The sequence below is a fragment of the Tauraco erythrolophus genome, chromosome 20, assembly GCF_009769465.1.
Source record: "Tauraco erythrolophus isolate bTauEry1 chromosome 20, bTauEry1.pri, whole genome shotgun sequence".
In the NCBI taxonomy this organism is placed as follows: domain Eukaryota; kingdom Metazoa; phylum Chordata; class Aves; order Musophagiformes; family Musophagidae; genus Tauraco; species Tauraco erythrolophus.
In genome coordinates this window covers 13,095,497-13,114,720 of record NC_141484.1, presented here as the reverse complement: position 1 = coordinate 13,114,720, position 19,224 = coordinate 13,095,497, and the positions used below count along the sequence as shown (strand labels likewise).

Below are 19,224 nucleotides of genomic sequence, written 5' to 3'. Positions count from 1 at the left end.
AACACACACGAGTTCTTTGAGGTGAACACTAACAGAAGGTGTGCCTGGAAGGTATTTAGACGATAAAAGGTGTCTCAGCTGGCCAACTTCAATTGTCTCTAGGTCCTGTTATGAACCAAATGGACATGTAAGTCTGTGATATGCCATGGCACACCTCCATGAAATGCAGAGCATGATGGACAGAGGACAGCAGGGCTCTGCCCGAGATGTGTGTCAGGCAGCGCAGTCAGCTTGCTTAATGCTCAGCCAGGCAGTCTCTGCTCCACCTCTCCTCCAGCTGTGTCTCGCTGGCCCTGTCCATGCCTGGTGACTGCAGCTGCCTCCACATCTGGTTTACAGCCCTCGGGCCCCAACTCCAGTCTGTACTGCTTCTAGTATTTAACCTATGGGAAAGAAACTTTCCACCTGTTAGACAGGCAACGGTGCTGGCTCATTTTAGGGATGAAGTCCCAAGGGAAAAGCAAGGCAGTGGCACTGATCTGGCATGGGCCCCTGGCTCAGCCCTCCTGCGTGCCAGAGGAAAAAGAAAAATGAACTTCATCCATGCTGAGAGCAGAGGCCAGCATTTACAGTTGCCAGGGAGTGATCTGCTTCTTCCAGGGGACTGACAGAGGAGAGAGGCTGCACATCCTCCCTGTCTCTAAGGAGCTCATTATCTTTGGAGATAACGAGGGACACTGCAGTGTTCTGCTGTCTGTGATGGGATGCAGTGGAGCCGTGCCAGCTCTCTGGCTGGGAGGGGGCACCAAGATGGGAGAAAGGAGAGCTGCTGTGACTCACAGACTGATAGCAGGGCTCACCCTTTTCATATGACTGCATTGCCATGAATTGTCACACAAAATATCCAGAATTAAGGCAAAATGAAAGAGGTCCAGCTTTAGGAGGGTATTGCAACCAGGGATTTCAGTGCCCTGAACAACAAATGCCCCGAGTATGCTTTTCATGAAGATCAGATCTCAGCACTTCTGTCTAAGAGAGTTCTCTCTCACAGCTGTTCTCTACCCCACTGTCTTCTAGAGCATCTTATACTGGTCCCTACCAGAGATGGGACAAAGATTAGATGGCCTTGAGTCTGCTTCTGCAGGCAATAAAAGTGTGTCCTGCTTCTGCAGGGAATAAATGTGTGTCCTGCCTCCTGAAGACCAGGTCTGGACAGAATTTTGTACAACGTGTGTCCCATTTGAATCTGCCTGTCACGAGCAGCTGGGACAAAGTCAGTCATGATGAGAGTCCTGAAGGGAACCCAAGTGGAGCAGGAGAGGCGTGAGTCACAAGGCAGGAGACAAGGAGTGTGTTGGAGAAGCTCAAGCAGTCTTACCTTGTAAAATGTGCATATTGACCAGGTCTGATCGCTCAGGCCTACTTCTGATCTTGTGCTTGAGATAATCTTCAGTCTGCAGAACACAAATGCGGAGAGTGTTACCTGGCTAGAGCAGCAATAAGGTACAGAAAGTGTCTGCCCCAGTGCCATCCCGTGGTTCTCTTAGATTTATTACAAGCTGGGTTGAGTGAGCTCCTAAACAGCATTTTTTTTTTCACTCAGACACTGACTTGTTCTTGGGAAGAAGTTTTTCAGAAAGGGAACAACGTGCCTGGAGCTACACTGTTCACTGTCCCCACTCCTAAGCTGGGTCCTTTCCAATTTCTCCGGGGCTTCTGATGCCTGAAGTATTACAAGAGCTTATACTATGTCACCTTTGAGAGCTGCACCAAGGCAGCTCCAGAGTGTGCTGTTAGCAATGGCTTCTGTGGGCAGCCTGGCACTCTGGGCTGAGAGATAAGGCTGAGCAAGTCATCAAGATGGCCACACTCTCCACCCAGGTCAACCATGAGGCTTAGCCTTCCTGCAGCCCTGCAGCTCCTATGGTCTGTGGTTCTTCACCCGTTATGATGTGGGGTTGGGAAAATGCACTTTGCAGGTCACTGCAGATGAGCCTGTGATGAACATGGTCCTGCAGCCTCGTGCCAACTTCCTCCTGGCTTTGGGAACAGAAAGGCATGCAAAGGTACAAAACTGCCTTCCATTAGGGCCAAGAAATTCAGTGTTGAGGGCAGCTGCCCTCAAGAATACAAATATAAGCTTATCCCCTGGTGAGGAAAAGCTAGAGCATGGCTTGGACAAATCATTAGCTGTTTGCTAAGTTAAGATGCATGAGGAAATAGTACAAAAAAATGTACGTAGTTCAAAGAAGTTAAACTCTTAAGGATAAATATAAAAGAATAGTACAAGCAGCTGGAGCGAAACTGGAAAACCCATAGTACAAAGTGTACAGGATCATGAGAATAAGATTTCATAAGCACTCCTGTAGCCAGGAGAAGGCAATGGAAAGTGCTGTCTGTGTTCCATAAACAGGAGAAATAATTGTGGATGCTGCTGAGATGGCTACAGGATTTAATGCCTTTTTAAACCATCTTCACTAGAAACATAAATGGCTATTTATCAATCAGATGACTAAGCCAAGAACCTTCAGCAACAAAAGAGAAGAAGCTCCAGTTATCAGGTTGGAGAACAGGTTGGAGAATGCTCAGATGCATTAAATGTTCCCAAACAGTTTGAGATACACAAGGCTAGAGTAATAGCAACTATCTGTGGGTCTCTAGAAACTGGGCAAAGGAGAACATAATTTAAAAGAGATAGAGACTTTAAAAAGTCTCTTTTAAGACTTTAAAAGAGATAGAGAGAAGAAATGAGGAAATTGCAAACCAGTTAGGAAGACATTGGACCAAGTAATCAAACAATCTATATAAATGGATTTTGAAGATAGCAAGGAGTTGAGTAACAGCCAGGATGGATTCATCAAGAGCAAGCCACATCACATCAACCTAATATCCTTCTATGGGGAGATGACAGATTTCTGTTACAGGAATAAACAATGAATGTCATGTAGCTTGACTTCAAGCATGTTTTGACATCATCTCACATTGCTTTCTCCTATGCAAGCCAGAGAAATTTGGTCTGGATAAGAGTAACATAAGAAAAGAGCATAACTGTGGGTCACCAGAGGAATTAGGAATGGCTCACAGTCTAAACAGAAGAATATATCAAATCATGTTACACAGTAATTTTTCCTCCTAGTCAATATATTCATTAATACCTTGCATGATAGAAGACATACTCCTTAACTCGGAATCGTTGAAGACTAACAGATTACAATGCAATGTGATTTGGAGTAATTGATGAAATGATCTGAAATACATTTGCTACAATTTAAAGAAGGACATTTGGAAAGGACTACATCTAGGTCAGAGTTAGACACAGCTAAACCAGTGGACTAAGCACTGGGGTGAATGAAGACTTAATCCACCAGAGATGCTTCTGTAGTGGTAGCTGGACAGTGGCCTTAGGCAGAAATTAGTAACTGCATAAACAGACAAAAAAAATATAAAAGGCTCTGGAGAATCTAGTGATCAGCAGCTGAACCACATCCCCAGACCAGTAGGCAGCTTTCTAGGAGACACAGTGAAGAATGTCAGATGGACCCTAGGAATAGCAAAATCCTGCTCTGTGTCCTGCATATGAAAGGGTCCGTGGGAAGGGTCTGGAGGACAGCTACAGAAATCATCACTGAGCCAGAGACAGGATCAACGAGGAGACACTGAAGGGAGGGGAGGTTGGTTAGTCCAGAGGTGAGATGGCTGTAGGGAAACAGGATGCAAAATACTTTTAAAAAGTGCTACGAGAAAAGAGATAAACAGTTCCGCATGTCCATGCACGTAGGAGAAAAAGTGATGGGCTTAAACTGCAACAGAAAAGCTTGGGCTGGGAATCAGGGGACACTTGCTTACAGCACAGGTTTGAGAGCACTGGAGCAAGTTGCTGGGAGGTGACATGTCCGTTGGTGGTCACACATATGTCAGGAATGACACAGATGGGGCTGTTCTGCTCTGGGGCAGAAGCAAGATAGCTGTCCCCCTGCTAAAGCCCTGCTGAGCCAGACTGCCTCAGGAAAGCCAGCCTGCTCTCTGTCCTCCAATCCAGCAATCTATTATAGGACATTGACTTCAAAGTCTGCTGCACTGGCCTGATGCCAGCCTCTAACATAGCCAGTGACATGTTTAAACAAATAATAGACATTTTATTTACTGAAGCCTTTACAATGTCTTACCCTCCCCCACATATTTTTTCCTCAACTTGTTTTCACCAACACAATCCCTTGTTTGGACCGTGTGTAGGTTTGCCTGGTTCCTGTGCAAGAGCAAGCTGGTGTCTGCACCTGAGCGCAGTTAAATTCACCTAATGCATTTCGAGCTAACCCTCAGATCAGGTCCTGACTTGGACTGAGCTTGAGTTGCTGTCCTACAGATGTGGCGTTGTTTGTGTTGAACCCAGCACTCACACTGCATTAGCCTGAATTTCTGCTGTGATTTCAGTTCCTTTTGACTTTTGCTGTTTATAAGCTGCATTTGTGTCACTGGGGTGCAAATGCTGGAAAAAGACCTCAGATGTGGGTTTTTTTAGCATCAGCTGAAGAAGAGGAGCTTTCAAAACACATGAAAGTGGTTATTGTTATCTACTTTCTGTTTGCAGAACATCAGTTTGGAGGAGTATCAGCTAAACAACAAATGCCATTGAGTAATTATCCAGGAACAGCTGCTGCTCCTTCCCTGTCACAGCTCCACGCAGGGCATCCTTGCAAAGGAGTGTGTGTTTGTTAGGGGCCATGTTCATTAGTGTCTTCGTTAGCATGCTCTGAGAAAGGCATACAGTTTGGGATAGACTAGACCAATCTTTCCTCTTCCCCAGGCAACTAGCCAGTGAAAGCCTTTGAAGAGAAAGGCAAAGAGACACAAATGTATACTTAAACTGTAAAATATATGACACTGCAGGGATACTTTGGATTGCCTGAAATTTTGTAAGCGTACTAATTTTTCAGAGTCATATTATGTTTCTTGTGCGAGCCGTTTATTACCACAGGAGACTTGGGGCAAGTGATTTGGAGTGTGTTTAAGTTCAGAAGAGCACTTCTCCAGATTCCACAATCATTCTTCCTTGCAAAGGTCCTTTTCCACGTGACTGCAAGCACGTTTTGCAGATTAATGGAACAAACTCCTCTGTTCAGACAAACCTGCATGACTGATGGTTCCCTTTTCTATGAACATCCTTGCAGCTTGGTTGAGGCTGGATGGTGGGCGCTTGGAAAACCAGTGTGATTTCCCAGAAAGTGGTCACATCACAGAGTTTTGATGTGTTCTGGAAATGGCTACTTATCTTATCTCTGCCTTCAGCGATATTTAGGGAAGTCTGAGTGCAGTTAGATAACGGGGTGGTGGGAGCCTGGCCCACTTAGCCCCTTGGACGTAGCGTGTTGTAATGGCCAAGCTGCACCGCCAAGCTAAAAGCCAGACTCTTGTCTGGTGACAAGTGTGAGCTCCCTGGGGACTCACTCCAGGTGACAAAGGGCATCTGGATTCCTCCTGCACACTTGCCATACAGTTGGGCTCCGTTGGCCCTGCTTGCTGCTGGCCCTGCTCTGACGCTGCTGACTCGAGCAGGAGCGGAGAGCAGCCAGAGCAGCGAGGAGCGGGCTGTGGACCTGGCCCGGAGGGGAAAACAGCACTTGAGTTGTTGGACGCTTACTGGAAGGACTGCCAATGGCATGCTGAACTACACCCTGGCCACTGCCTCTTGTAAGAGCCAGGGGCTGTGGTCAAAGCTCATAGCTCAGGGCACAGATGTCCCCTCTGCCCTTTCAAACCTCCCCTACTTGGGGAAGGGTGCTGCAGAGCATTCGTGAACCCTGGCTTGGCCCCACCGTGTCTGGAAGCAGGGGAGAGGCCCTGACCCTCATCCCCGGCCGCAGGGCCTGGCTGGAGGATGCCAGAGGAGGGGACAGTGGTGGAAGGTGCTTTCAGAGCCCGCAACGCGTGCAAAGCGAGCCCACGTCTTCCCCCACTGGGACGGCTGCAGGAGTTACCTTGGCTCGCTCCAGACTTTTTCGCTGTTCATGGAATGCAGATGGGCTTTTCAGTGCTGCAACAGGAAAGAAAGAGGAGCAGTCAGCACAGGAGCGGAAGCAAGCAGCCATCAGGATATTCAGCAACAGCATTTTAACGAGTGCTATAAAAATAGCAACACAAACTAGCCGTTCTCTTTATTGCACTGGCTAAAAATAACTCAGGAAAGCTCTGGGAAACCCCATGCTCTCAGCCAGTCCATGGCAAGAGGGCAGGGGGATGGAGAGCAGGGGGAGCACAGGAGGCACATGGGCAGGGAGGGGGTGCAGGTGAATTCGATGGCTTTGAAACGTAGTGCTCCGTGGGGCATGTCAGAGAGCAGATGCAGCTTTTCCCTGCAGTGCTTCTTGCAGGTCGTGGAAGGCACCACAGCTCCAGAAGACAAATCTAGGAAGAGCAACAACCTGAGAGAGGACTGCACCTGTAAGTAAACCTGCAGGTGACTGAGGCTCGAGGCAGCAGGAAAACCAAAAGACCTGCCTCGCCTCTTGGGGCCAAGTGGGTGCAGCCGCCAGCAAGCGTATTTCAAGGCAAGACCCCAGAGCTGTGGTCCTTTGTCTCTCTTCCATCGCTGACTACTCCTCCACCTCTTTTAGGTTCCCTCTCACTGGACATTTGACCTGTCCCCTGCCCAGAAGCATCTGTGTGACATGGGCCCTCTCAGAGAAGCTGGACTGGCCAGGTACCAGGCAGCAGATCATGCTCTCAGCTCCTCCTGACACCAAGGAGGATTAATCCACAGGGGCTCTGAAGGAAAGCAAATAATCCCTGGCTTTTGGACCAATGAACATCAGTCCCATGGAGCAATCTATACTGGAGTCATGGGGGACCTTACACATTTCTTGTTTACTCTGGTTCGGTAGGAATTGGAGCACAATTTGTACAGTGAAGGGGTTAATATTTCTCAGATCCTGCAAAAAAATTTTTTTTTGGCTGTGTAAGCAAGCAAAATTAACTGTTCCCACTGGGACAGGGAAGGGGAAGGTGTCCTGACCCACAAAAAACAGTCTGCTGCAATTCTTTGTTTGGCAACAGGAATTCCCTTTCCATCTTCTGAATGGGATCCAATAAAGACAGAAATTATTTTCACACAGGACATGTTATCCTCCATCAGTCTAGAGGAGGATGAAGAGAAGACTGAGAGCAGATGGGAAACGTTGGAGGGCCCTCTGAATTGGCTTTTGGCAGGCAACATCCAGGGCAACCCCTCTAACCTCCAGTCAATCACAGAAACATAGAAGTCGTATTCCTGCTCCTAACAATTGGAAAGCAGACATACAGACAAGCTAGCATTACTGTGCCATGCTCCGGTGAGCAGCCAGGAGGACTTGTGACAGCTGGTTTAATCAGAAACAAAGTAAAATCGTGCATATGAGAAAATGAAGTTAGCAAGAGAGATGACTTTTACAGCCCTGCTCGCTGTGAAGTACTGACACTGGGAGTGTGCTATGGGCATTGACCAAACGCTGTGCTGTTCAAGAGGAAAATGTTGCAGAATTTAGTCATTTACCAAGATTTTTGGAGGAATTATGTGGATTCTGCAGCTTGTATTAGTCTGCAAAACAAATGAAGACATCGCTAGCACTGGTTATTCAGACAACTTGTCAGGGGATGACATGTCAGCTTGAAATGGCTGAGGGTCTGGAGGCAACAGGCAGAGCTGCTGTGCTTGGTGTGGATAATCCTGGGACTATTGCCTCTAAGGTTTGAGTTAGAGGATGGGGTGGTGGCTGCACACAGCAAGAGGGTCTTTACCTTAAGCGCAGCTATTTCTGCAGCCCATCATAGTAGGAGGAACCTTGCCTTGGGGAATCCTTGATCCTGCAAGCTGCTTCCCCCTCCTTTTGGGTAGGTGAGCAGGACCTGGCTGGGGTCTGGAACACATGTCTATGCAGATCTAGAGGAAGAGCTCATCCATGCTCAACCCTACAGCCTGCCTTTCTGCAAGTGACCTCACATGCTCTTGATCTAAATGCTTCTGCTAGGTCTGTACCAGTTTCACTAGGAAAATAAAACTGTATGTGTTGTTGCATGAACTGGAAACTTCCTGCTCAGTGATCCTGAAGAATGGGACAGGCTCTGCTCTCACTCGCACTCCTATGCGTCAGGATTGTGACTGTGTCTCAATGAACCTGGATCTCCCCTTGCTTTCAGAGGATCCTCCATACACAGAGTCATGGGGCTGAAGGGACCCACAGGCTGCCCTCGCCTACCAGTCTGTGCCTGTCTTTATTTGCAGAGCCTTTTTCAGTAGTGTTGATTGTTTTGCCAGCCAGTTTTTCAATTTACAACCTGAGAACATCTGACAATCAGAGTCCAGCTTTGAACCTGAAGTCTTATGCAGTGCTACTGCCTTTTGCTCCTGAGCATCCTCCTTTGGGCAGTTTCCTGCCTTCTCCAGTGATAGGGCTATCTGAAGGTTTCACATTTCCTAGAGGAAGATCCAAGGGAGTGTGAACAGAGCTCAAGTATGCAATGGCATTAACCTTTTCCAGTCAAACCAAACCCAGACTTGGCTTTGGTAAGGATATTCATCTCACTCCGCTATGCTCAGGTACCACTGACACTTCTCCCTGCACTATTCTCTTGGATACCACAAACCAGGCAGCTTCCTAGGACTTAACTCCAATGTTTCACACTTACTGTGCTACAGCCACGCTGCTGAACAGCTCAGCAGGCTCTGTGTATAGTTGTCAACTCCTCTTCCTATCAGGGTTTCTACAAGGCCTCAAACCTTTTATCCAATGCTATTCTGTTACTCTGACCTTCCTCCACCTCTCTGTCTGGTCTTCGTGTAAAATGGATGAGTTAGAAAAACAAAGTTTCTCTGTCCTGGGATTATATCAGCAGAAAATGCATGCAATGGGTTGAAAACAATCCTTATGCAAAATCTGATGTGCAATGTGGGACCAAGTGCCTACTCCAAGCCTGGTACCAAACCTGACTCCCACTCTGGAGACCAGCAATGCCCATCTTTTCTCTTTCTGGAAGGGCTGTTCTCAACCACTGTGGGTTACAGCCACAGGGGTTCATTTCTCGCCCTCCTCCAACACATGTGAACTCAGATTCCATCCTGGTGCACCTCCTAGAGCCCACCTCACCCACTGATCCTCAGGGCCAACAGGGCACAGGAAGATATAGCTAAACAAAGACTTGTTTTTCATGAGGAACGACTGCACATGCCCGAGCCATGGGGAAGCTGGCTGGGGCTCCCATGTATTAAATGATAATGTCTGACATTTCCTCCTGAGGTCAAATTCAGCAGTTAAATTCTGCACATTTGTTTTTATAACAACAAAAGGGCCTTTTCTTCTATGACTTTCAGCGGGTGAACCATGCTTGAGCTTCCCAAAACAGCTTCTTGGACAAAAACCAGACTGAAAAATGTCAGCCTAGAAGTTGGGAGTGCAAAGAAGCCATAAGCAACAAGAAAATACCCTTCAGTTGCCATCAGATAAATTGGGCCTAATATGTGTTCTGCAGTGTGGAAGGTTTTAAATGTTCGGAGCCGTTTGTAAAAGTGCAGTCCCAGGGAACGGTGCCTACAGGGCAGCGTCAGGTACACAAACCTCTCTGCTGGCACTGCTGCTCCACACGTCTGAAATGGGGTGTCCTGCACCTTGTCTGAGAGCGCCCACTTTGACAGAGTGAGCGTAGCGGTTCGGGAAATGTTAGACATGGTTTTGGCCACTGACTGTATCGCCAGTGCTTGCAATACTATAACAAATGCCACAATATTTTGCTTAAAGCTCCAGCTCCTGGAGTCCTGTCATTAAAATGCTTGTCATTTGGTGGCCAGCAGCATAAAATCTGAATGCTTAAAGAAATAAACAGAAGAAAAATGAAAAGAACCTGCATTTCATTTGTCAGTCTTAAAACCATGTGATCATTTTGACAGTAATGATTTTTGTCATCCTGCTCAAGTTTTCTTAATGCTGATGCTGGCGGTGCTGTACTGAGAAGGCATCTGTTGCTGCCTACCTTGTCACAGCCCGTTGTGAAGGCAGCTGCACGAGAAGGGCAGAGGGATGGGCAGGGTGCAGCAAGCAGTGCTATAGCCGTGCTCTTAGTGAGTTCTTGCTCTGCCTTTAGACAAGAGCTGCATCACAGTCTTCAAGGTTAGCCAGAAGAGGCAAAAGTGACACAGCCCTTGGAAAGTTGTGATCTTAGCAGTGAACCCAAGGGGCCCTTGATGAGACAGAAAGGTTAATCCTCTATCTGGGTCCCATATAGTCAAGGATTCCTGCACATGGACCCTGAGCAGGTCAGGATGGAGTTATCCATCGAGCAGGGCTGAGCTCCCAACATCATTTCTCTGGTAGTGCTACAGGTTTCATGCTGCACCTGCGGGTGCAGAAGGGAATCATTTTCATTCACTTGCTTTTTGGACTCTAGCAACTGGCTTTCTGATGCTGAGTGATAATGCTCCGTGATAATACTGGCCTGGAGCTTGTCCTTCCAGCTTGAATGCCAAGTCAGCAAGGATGAACGTGAGCAGAGAGGGGAAAGCACAGACATCCTTCATCAGTCTGCAGCAGGCAAGCCCAGGTGGGGTTTCACTGGCCTCGACTGTACACTGAGTTCTGCCCTGTGGGGTCCTGGCTGGGCACAGGCACGGATCTGGATATGTCTCACTCATCCAGAAGCTGCCTCTCCACGCTGGGGCCAAGGCGGTTACTCACCGCTTGCTTCTTCCACAGCCTCCTAGAATGGGCCCTCTCTACCTCGTCCTTGTTCGGTGGGTCTGATCCTGCCACAGAGGTTCCTGGCTTTTACAGGAGGACATGAGATTCTCTGCCCTTGCCTATGTGAAGAGCTTTGTGAGTTTTCTGCTTGGAGTTGGATGTGCTTGTCCTGCTACAGTGACCTCTGGGACAGGGAGCTATGCAGCTGAATTTTTGGATGATGTAAGCTAAACATCTCTTCTGACTTCAGTTTGAGCAGCAGTGTTATAATATGTGTGGGAAATTCTGGGAACTATTGTACGGCACCAGGGACCATAATATTTCTACAGGGCAGGAAGCAAAGTCCCCTGTAGTAGCAATCTGCTCAGAGCTGAGTGGGTCTGAGCAGGCAGCTGGTGGCACACAGTGCCCCAGGGCTGTCCAGGATGAACACAGCCAGGAGTGGGTGAAAAAGGCAGAAAAAGAGACTCACGTGGCATGATGCCTTGGTCTGCCAGCTGCTCACGGGTCCTTCTCTGCTGAAGTCGTAGTTGTAAAACTGTGTGAGAGAGAGAGAGAGTCAGGAAAAGATGCAGGAATTTACTGAGGTACTAATACATCTATCAGCGACAGGCTATGCACTGATTCCTGCTGCTGCGGGACCAGTCTTGGTGCAGCAGAGTGCTCCAAGCCAAGGGGGACTGCCGAGGAGGAGCTGCATAGCCTGCACTGACCCAGTCCTCACTTCTGCAGACAGATGAACAGGGCAGGGTTGCTCCTGGTGCAGGCAGTACCCTAGTGCTGGGGACAGACTGGTCCCTGCCTGACACCTGTAATAGCAGCCTCAGATGACCATGGCTTCAGCTCAAATAGTTGCTCAGCTCTGACCTCTGAAGCTGAGAGGTTCTCCCTTGCCCCAGCACTGTAGGTTGAGTAGAGCTTTCCAAATCTATCAGCCTCCTGCAGGCCTGGCAGCATGTTTCCAGCCCTGCAAGGGTCGGCAATGGATGCAGATATGCTTACTCTGCCAAGGGGGATGTAGATAAAGCGATGAGGAGAGAGTAGTGCCATCTTGTTTGACCTCACTGCTCCAAAGACCTGCAATCTCCAGTATACCTTCCTCTTGGAAACAATGCGCTGACAGATGGGAATGAACCACTGCTCAGGGTCACTAAGTGGCATGGCCTCAGCCACAGAGCATCAATTAGGCATCTAACAAAGAAGCACCTCTCAATATTTACAACATGCAACGATAGCCCACCATACACCTGCAGCCTGCCTTGTGCAAGGCTACAGAGCTCAGCGTGCCCCAGGACTGCACACGTTAGTTCACTCCATCGCTCGGGTGACTCTGCCTGTACTTTGAGTTACATACAACATATTCTACCCCTTTGTCTTTGCAAATTTGCCTTCAAGAAGATAGACACTTGTATCACATGGTAAAACATAAAACTCACTTCCGTATTTTCCTGCTGCAAACTCAGTACAGCTTGCCACGAAGACGTGTATCTTTCAGTGGTCACAACACGACTGCACGCGTAACCCCTGTGTACCAGCACAGCCCCAGATTACATCCCCTTAGCTGCCCTGAGAGAGCCGCTATTGGAAGGGAAGAGAGGGATTAACAGCTTTTTTGTCCTTGGGAGCAACCTCCTGAGCATTGCCAACAGCTCATGTCTACAATGTGGCTTCCCTGGGACGTGGGACGGAGCTGAATAATAATCCCTTCCAGAGGAGTCCCCAAAGCACAAGGCTCCCTGCTGTGCCATTGCTTATGACCTTTCCATGTCCTCCATACAAACCATGTCTCACATTCACGTAAAATGTTTAGTGAAGGCCCCACATGTGACAATGATCTCCTGCCAAATTCCAGCATTTCGTAGGACACCAGAGATAGATTCTTGCTGTGAGGGAAAAATGTAGCCTTCAGTACCTGGTGAAGTCTGCATGCGTGCTGTGCCCCTTATGCCAGAGTGAAGCTGGTGGCTAAAAGTCACTGGCTGCCAGGGAAGTTTGTAGCCCTCCATTGCCCCATGGCACCACTCCCAGTGATTGCTGGTTTTGCCCATGGGCACAGATTTAGACTCTTGCACTCTAGGTATCTACATCGGACCCAGTTATCTGCATCCTTTTTGCAGGAGTCATCCCCCTCAGGAGACCTCAAAACAAAATTCAACAGTCCGTGCTTTAGGAATACCTTTCATCCTTGACTATAGAGCCAGTTCAATGGTAATCAGTTCGTTGTGGGTATCTTACACAGAGTGAGGTGGACTACAGTTTCTCTGTGTAGAACCTCCTCCGTGACTGGTCACAATATTGAAGAACCATGCAGAGCTTTGCACTTTTCCTGAGGAAGAGATGTATCTTTATGGAACAGGTGAGCTAAGAGAGGTCAGACAATGTCCAAGAATGAAGAAGCTTTGTAGCTCACCCGAGAATGGTTCTCTACTCTCCTAGATCCTGGTCCAGTGTCCCAGGCATTAGAACATCTTGCCTTAAACTGAGGCAATTTACACACAACATGCCATCGTCAAATGGGTATCAGAGAGAGCAAAGACTTCTGGAGTCACACACAACCCTCTACCAAGGACGCAGTGGTCTCCCCCACCTAGCTGTAAAACATCCCAAGTGAGGATGTGCCACCACTTCCCTTCACAGCTCCCACGTGTGCCAAATTATTTGCACCATTTCATTCCGGCTTCCGACACAGCCAGGCCAAGTGATGCAGCACGTCCACACGAGCAAGGGGGATGCTATCGATCAGATGAACTGTTCAAAGCCCGTGTTCTCTGCTGCTTCTGCTTATTTCATAGCTCTTCCTAGCAGACAAATAATTTAACAGCCTCAGGGTGTCACCCAGGCCTGCTTGGAGAAAAAGGAGATGTTACAAATTCCCTTGAAGCACAGCTTGGAAGGTGATGATCATTTCCAGTGTGGTGGCCATATGATTCAACATCTGCCTTGATGCAAGAAGTGCTGAAAACATGTGTAGGTTTCACTGCCATAGCTCTCCCCTTGCTTGGATGCAGGAGCAGCACTCAGGAATGCAGACTTCCCAGATCCTACTCCCTTCCAGCAAACAGTGCAAAATCCAGGAGAGCCTACCCTACCGCAGCTGGTCCATGCTCCAGCTAACAGCCTCTCCTTTGTCTCCTGTGCTAAGCACTGCTGATAGGCTGTCACAGAGGGGACCTGATACTATTTAATGGTAATTTTGTGCAGGGAGAAAAGGTCTCCAAATTGTTTTTCTTGCTGACAGGCATAAAGGCTGTGACTGAACAGCGACACAAGCTGTTCTGGGGGTGGGAGTTAAACTCTTCCATGGCTGAGTGCCTATGGGCAGGCCATGCAACCTCCCCTAGACACGTGGTTCACCTCGGGCCATGCTGAGCTTACAGACTTCCTGGCCCATTCTTAAGCCACAGAGCAAATAGGAAAAGTTTATCCAGCCTTGTCCGTTCAGGTCAAGCTGACAGAAAATGTGGGGCCAGGCCTGTGCAAATGCTGGCCATTTCCAGAAGCAGCCCAAGCTCGATGGTTGAGCAGTTATTGCAACCACCGAATATTCATCCAGATCTGGATCCTCTTATGCAGTAGGATGCATACCTTGACTCCCAGATATCATCTCTATGAACTTTCAAATCCTGTTGCAAACCATCGGAAGAAATGTACCTGTGAACAATGTCAGACAATAAGACTGAACATCCTTGCAGGAAGAGGGAAAGCAGCCACTACTTTTGGCAGTCTCGGAGTCAGCGCTGCAGCTTGCAGCTCGGCGGATGCCAGCTCAAGGCTTGCACCTTTCCCTGACAACCAACAATGCTTAAAAGTAGGGCTGGCGCAGCCCCAGGCACCATCCAAATGACCACCTTGCTTCTTGAAGGGGACTTGAAGTCCCTTGAAGCTGTGTTTGACCCCAGCTGCATTCCGGTCCTCTTCTTTTGCTACATGTCTGGAGGCCTGAGGTCTGATGCTGCCGGTGACTCACTTTCAGGATGCTGTCACCCATCACACATGGGAATTATTTTTCTCTGGAATATTCTTATTTTTTGAGGAAAGTGCTTTGCTAGCACTTCAGAGGAACAGTTATATTACAAAGAGTGATAGCTAGAGTACCGCTAGTGAGAGAATCTTGGTCCCACACCCCTAGCATCGTTATCCCTGTCTGCACCAGCTTGGATGGTGAGAAGACCTAGATGACCTTTAAAAGTCCCTTCCAACCCAAACCATTCTACGTACCCCCAAGGGAGCAGTCTTGCACACTGGTCACCTCGTGGTACCAAGATGTGCTGGCACCATCAGCTGCCATCAGCCGAGACAAAGCCTTCCTTTCAGCAAACTTGCTCCCTCCTACGACACCACATGATGAGAAATCCCTCCCTATGTGATTGCAAGGCATCTCAGAGCTACTCCAGTGATTTTGCTTGTGAACTTTTTCTGTCAGAAATAATCCCCTCTTCTACACCAGCACCAAGGTCCATTTGGTGATACTGCTTCCAGAAACATCCTCTGCAGTGGGGCCGTGTCATCGGTGCAGAGAAGACCTCCTGGCATCAGTCATAGCTAGCTCTGGTGGCCCAAGCTCTGAGTGTTGCCCATGACTCGCAGTCATGAGTCATCCTCCTCCCTAGGAGTTGGCCTCAGAGGTTTAGGAAGCTAAGAGGGCAGCTTGGGCCTTGCCTGGCCTGATGATGCACTGGAAAAGATATTTCAGATCTCTCCATCCCAGCAGCAGGTAGACCTGGCCTCCTGCTTCAATCTACGTGGAAACTTTGAGTCCAGTGCTCAGTAGCTGACCAGGATGGGACTTCTGTCACTTCCATCAGAGCATCCCCTACGCTGGGGCATTACCAAAGCACTCATAGCACCCTCCTCTCTTTGGGGATCTGGCTTTAACAGCACAAGGGGCTGAGCAGCACTGAGGCACATTGCCCATGGAGGTGAGGGAACTGCCCTTCTCATGGGGTTCAGGACGAGGGCAGGCAGGGAACGGCATGGCTGAGCTGACCTAGTGTTGGTGATGGTCTGTCTCTGAGAAAGAGGCTGGATCAGAGCCTGTCCCTTCCCACCAACACTTATGCAGCGGCCAGAGCATGTTCCCTGGAAACTCCGAGGCTGCACAAGGCTTTCTCAGTGTTCAGTTCAGCCTCACAGCTGAGACGAGCTGCTCAGGTGGAGCTGCAGGTGCATCGCTGCTCCGTGACTTCTGACCCTGCATCTCTCTATCTCTGACAGACCCTCTGGGAGTGGGAGTGACTGAGGCAGAGTCCCTGCTCTCCAGATCCTTTATGCGGTTTCAGGTGAAATCCCAATAATTGCTGGTTTCCTCCCTGCCTGGGCTGTGCCAGCACCTTCGCGCTGGCTGGGAACCACGTTCACAACCAGAGCGGTTACTGTGCTCTCGCCTTCCTGTGGAATCAGTCACTGCTGCTCCCAGAGCTGATGGTGGGGCAGTTGCCTGCAGATCCCTGCACCGTGCGCTGCTCCCTGCACCCGCCGGTGCGTCTCAGCGGTGCGGTGAAGGGGCCCAGCAGAAACCTTATGCCAGTTGGACCGCAGTGTGTGATCGGGACAGGAGTCAGCGGTTTGACAACTGAAGCTGGCACTGCCACTGAAAAGAGCAACAGCAAGTCACTGCCCCCTCTGCCAGCCACCCCAGCAGCTCATTCCTGCCCTTCGTGGCCCCGAGCTGGGGTTTTAGGAGCATGAGTGCAGCTGAATGGTGCACAGGATGGGGACTGCTCGGCTGGGTCCAGTGGGGAGCTGGCAGCAAATTGGGAATGGGGTGGTGGGGAGGAGGGACTCTTGTTTTCAACAGCAGCAGCTTTGCTGCATGTCAAACAGCAGATGAGCAAACATGTGACACGTGTTCGTCCGTGGCCATGATGTGTACCAGAGGGACCTGCTGACTTGCTCTTGCTCACGTGCTGGCAGGCAGAAAACAGCCCTGTTTTGGACCCAGCCTCCCTTGAAAGACAGAACTGTTGTCTGCTTTGGGACTGTTTATGGATGATGCCTGAGGCTTTCTCGTGTGTGCATGTCAGCAGGAGAGAAGCTACCCAGTGGGAGATGCACATGGGATCCTTTGGCTGTCCGGAGGTCCCAGCAGGGCAGGAGCAGGGCTGGCTTGGTGACGGGGCCATTCGTGTTGCTCGTGGCCTTCTCGGGGCTGTGGTTGTTTCATTCAGCTGCGTCAGGAGCAGCAACCTGTGTTCAAGCAGGACGTCTGAACGGGCAGGGCAGCTGGGATCAGTGGTGCTCCGTCCCGGCTGAGCAACAGGCTGGCATCAGGCTCCTGACGTAGGGCTGTACGTGGGGGAAGATGGAGTCACCCTGAGCTGGGTGACCAGCCAGCCAAACTGGTGCCACCACTGCCAGGGTGAAGCACTGGTCCAGCAGAGCATCATAGGGCCTGCTTTTCTGGAGCTGCTGTTTTGCAAAAACACCTTGGCCAAGCTCTGTCCCGAACCCCTCCATGGCTCTTGGCCCATCTGCTCTGCTGATGGCCAGGTGCCACAAAGTGATTTCTCTGTAGCATCACATCTCTAGCCCATGTTATCCTCTGACAACATGGCCTGTGTGGGACCTGGGGGAGCAGAGAGGAAGCTCAGCCAGCCACATCCCAGCTGAAAATGGCACTGCTCAGCCGGGACAGCCCTGGAAAGCCCTGGGCAGTCCTCTCCTGGCTGGGCACTGCCTCGGAGCGCGGCCCGGCCACACCAGCTTTACCTCTATCTGTGATGCTCACCACTTCAAAGAGGCAGATGTGCTACGAGTTTGTGTGTTACTGAAAAATCTCATCATTGGTGAGAAAAACATCTCTAATCCCATGTCTGGGCCTGCAGGTGCCTTGGAAGAGACATAGGACCACACCTGGCTAACAAAGAGCCTAGACCACCAAATGAGCACAGGTCACCACTGAAGAACAACCAGCTGTGAAATCCCTCTGAGAGCTGTGTCCATCACAATGTGCAACCCCAACCTCGCTGTGGTCCAGAGAATAGGTTGTCATCAGCTGTCCTTGGAGACATCCCTTCAGCATCCCCGTGAGCAGACCATGCATCCTTCTCCTCAAGCACAGTGAGGTACATTGCAGTCTCTGCTATAACACACTCCTGACTGACGGAGAAACATATGTTTGTCAGCTAGAACACCAAGGTATAAGATGCTGGAAAACCAAAACCAAGCACAAACCAATCTACATCAAGTCAGTGTTTTACAAAAACTTCGCAAAATCACAAAACAGTGTTGTCAGTTACAGAGAGGCCTTGGTTTGAACACACACATTGACTGTGAACTGTAGGAGTTCACAATCTGAGAGGAAACACATGCACATGCTTTATCTTTGGACACCAGGAAAATGAAAATAAAGGTTGTGCCAAAATGCCTGGGCTAACACTCTACCAAGACCTTCTTCTGCCTTTATTAACCTGCTGATTTTGGTCCAAATCACTCTCTCTACCACAGGCTGACAGAAAAATTTCTCTCCCGTCTCAACGTGCTTCATTCAAGCCCTATGGGTAAGCATGAATCCTTTCCTCCGTAGAGCCAAGCAAGTCTTCTCTGCAAGTTCACACCCATGTGTCCACAATTAGGCCTGAATATTACCCCATACCAAGCCATCCGGAGCCGTATTTAGAGTGTCAAACTTTCGCTTCTCACCAATTATCTGAACTACCACTGATGTTCTGCAGATGTTGGCCGTGTAAACTCTCTGTTCGTATCAGTGGGCAGAAAAGGTCAGCGTTAAGGTTAAGTCTGCGTTTGCCAGCTTTGTTTGCTCTGTCCGATGACAACACTTCTCTGCTGCTGGAGTGCGACTGGTTTGTATTCAAAGTAGGAGATCACATAAATGATTGTCTCTGGGAAGAGTTAAATATGTTTCTGGAACAGCCCTTAGATGTCCTAGTTGATTTAGTGTAATCCCATTGATAATTGGAGCACATAGGATAGCATGGCAGGCTTGAAGAATCATCATTCCTGCAAAATTTGTCAGGATGACCTCAGATCAGTATATTTATCTTTGGCAAAAGAGACAAAATAAACACGCGCACAAATCCTCGAGGAAGGGGAGGGGGGACCTGAAGGCCTGCAGCACGTCGATGATCTGATCTGTCTCCTCTGGAGTGGTTCCTGGTGCCCTGCATTGGGGTAGCTACCGTCTCCCCACACTGCACGGCTGTGCTGGTCCTTCGGTGTGGACCACTGGAGAGAGAGAGCTGGAGAAAACCCTGTGGGACCCAAGGGAGGATTGCTGGGCACTGTGTGAAAAAGCCACCACCAGATCAGCCTTTCCTGGGCAAACTCTTCTTCTTGCTACTGATGCTGCCAGATGGAAGCAAAAGACTGGAAAGGTGACCCTCGAGCCACTCTCAGAAGGACACCTATGTGCCACCATCTTCCAGTTGCCACCTCCTTGCCCCACTTTGTACCTGCTGTGTGCCACAGAGATCAAAGGGATTCTGGGATAAGGAGACAAAAAGCAAGTAATATATCTCTAGCACCCTTTGACACAGACATAGCTCTTTCAGCTGCTCCGTGTGTGCAGGCCGTGGAGAGACAGCAAAAAGTTAGATATTAAGATTTACCTCAGCCCTCATTAACA

At 49.3% G+C, this 19,224-nt stretch overlaps 1 protein-coding gene across 3 annotated transcripts in view; it reads right to left on the bottom strand.

Annotated features, from left to right (window-relative positions):
- The window catches only part of MYOCD (myocardin), a 115,696-nt gene that overhangs the window by 15,000 nt on the left and 81,472 nt on the right, over nt 1-19,224 (bottom strand). For all 3 annotated transcript variants that reach the window (XM_086623972.1, XM_086623974.1, XM_086623973.1), the window contains exons 2-4: nt 11,113-11,178; nt 5,916-5,971; nt 1,319-1,394 (exon numbers count right to left, since the gene is read on the bottom strand). In XM_086623972.1, the coding sequence (XP_086480098.1) occupies nt 1,319-1,394; nt 5,916-5,971; nt 11,113-11,178 (198 nt within the window). The remainder of the gene's footprint in view (nt 1-1,318; nt 1,395-5,915; nt 5,972-11,112; nt 11,179-19,224) is intronic.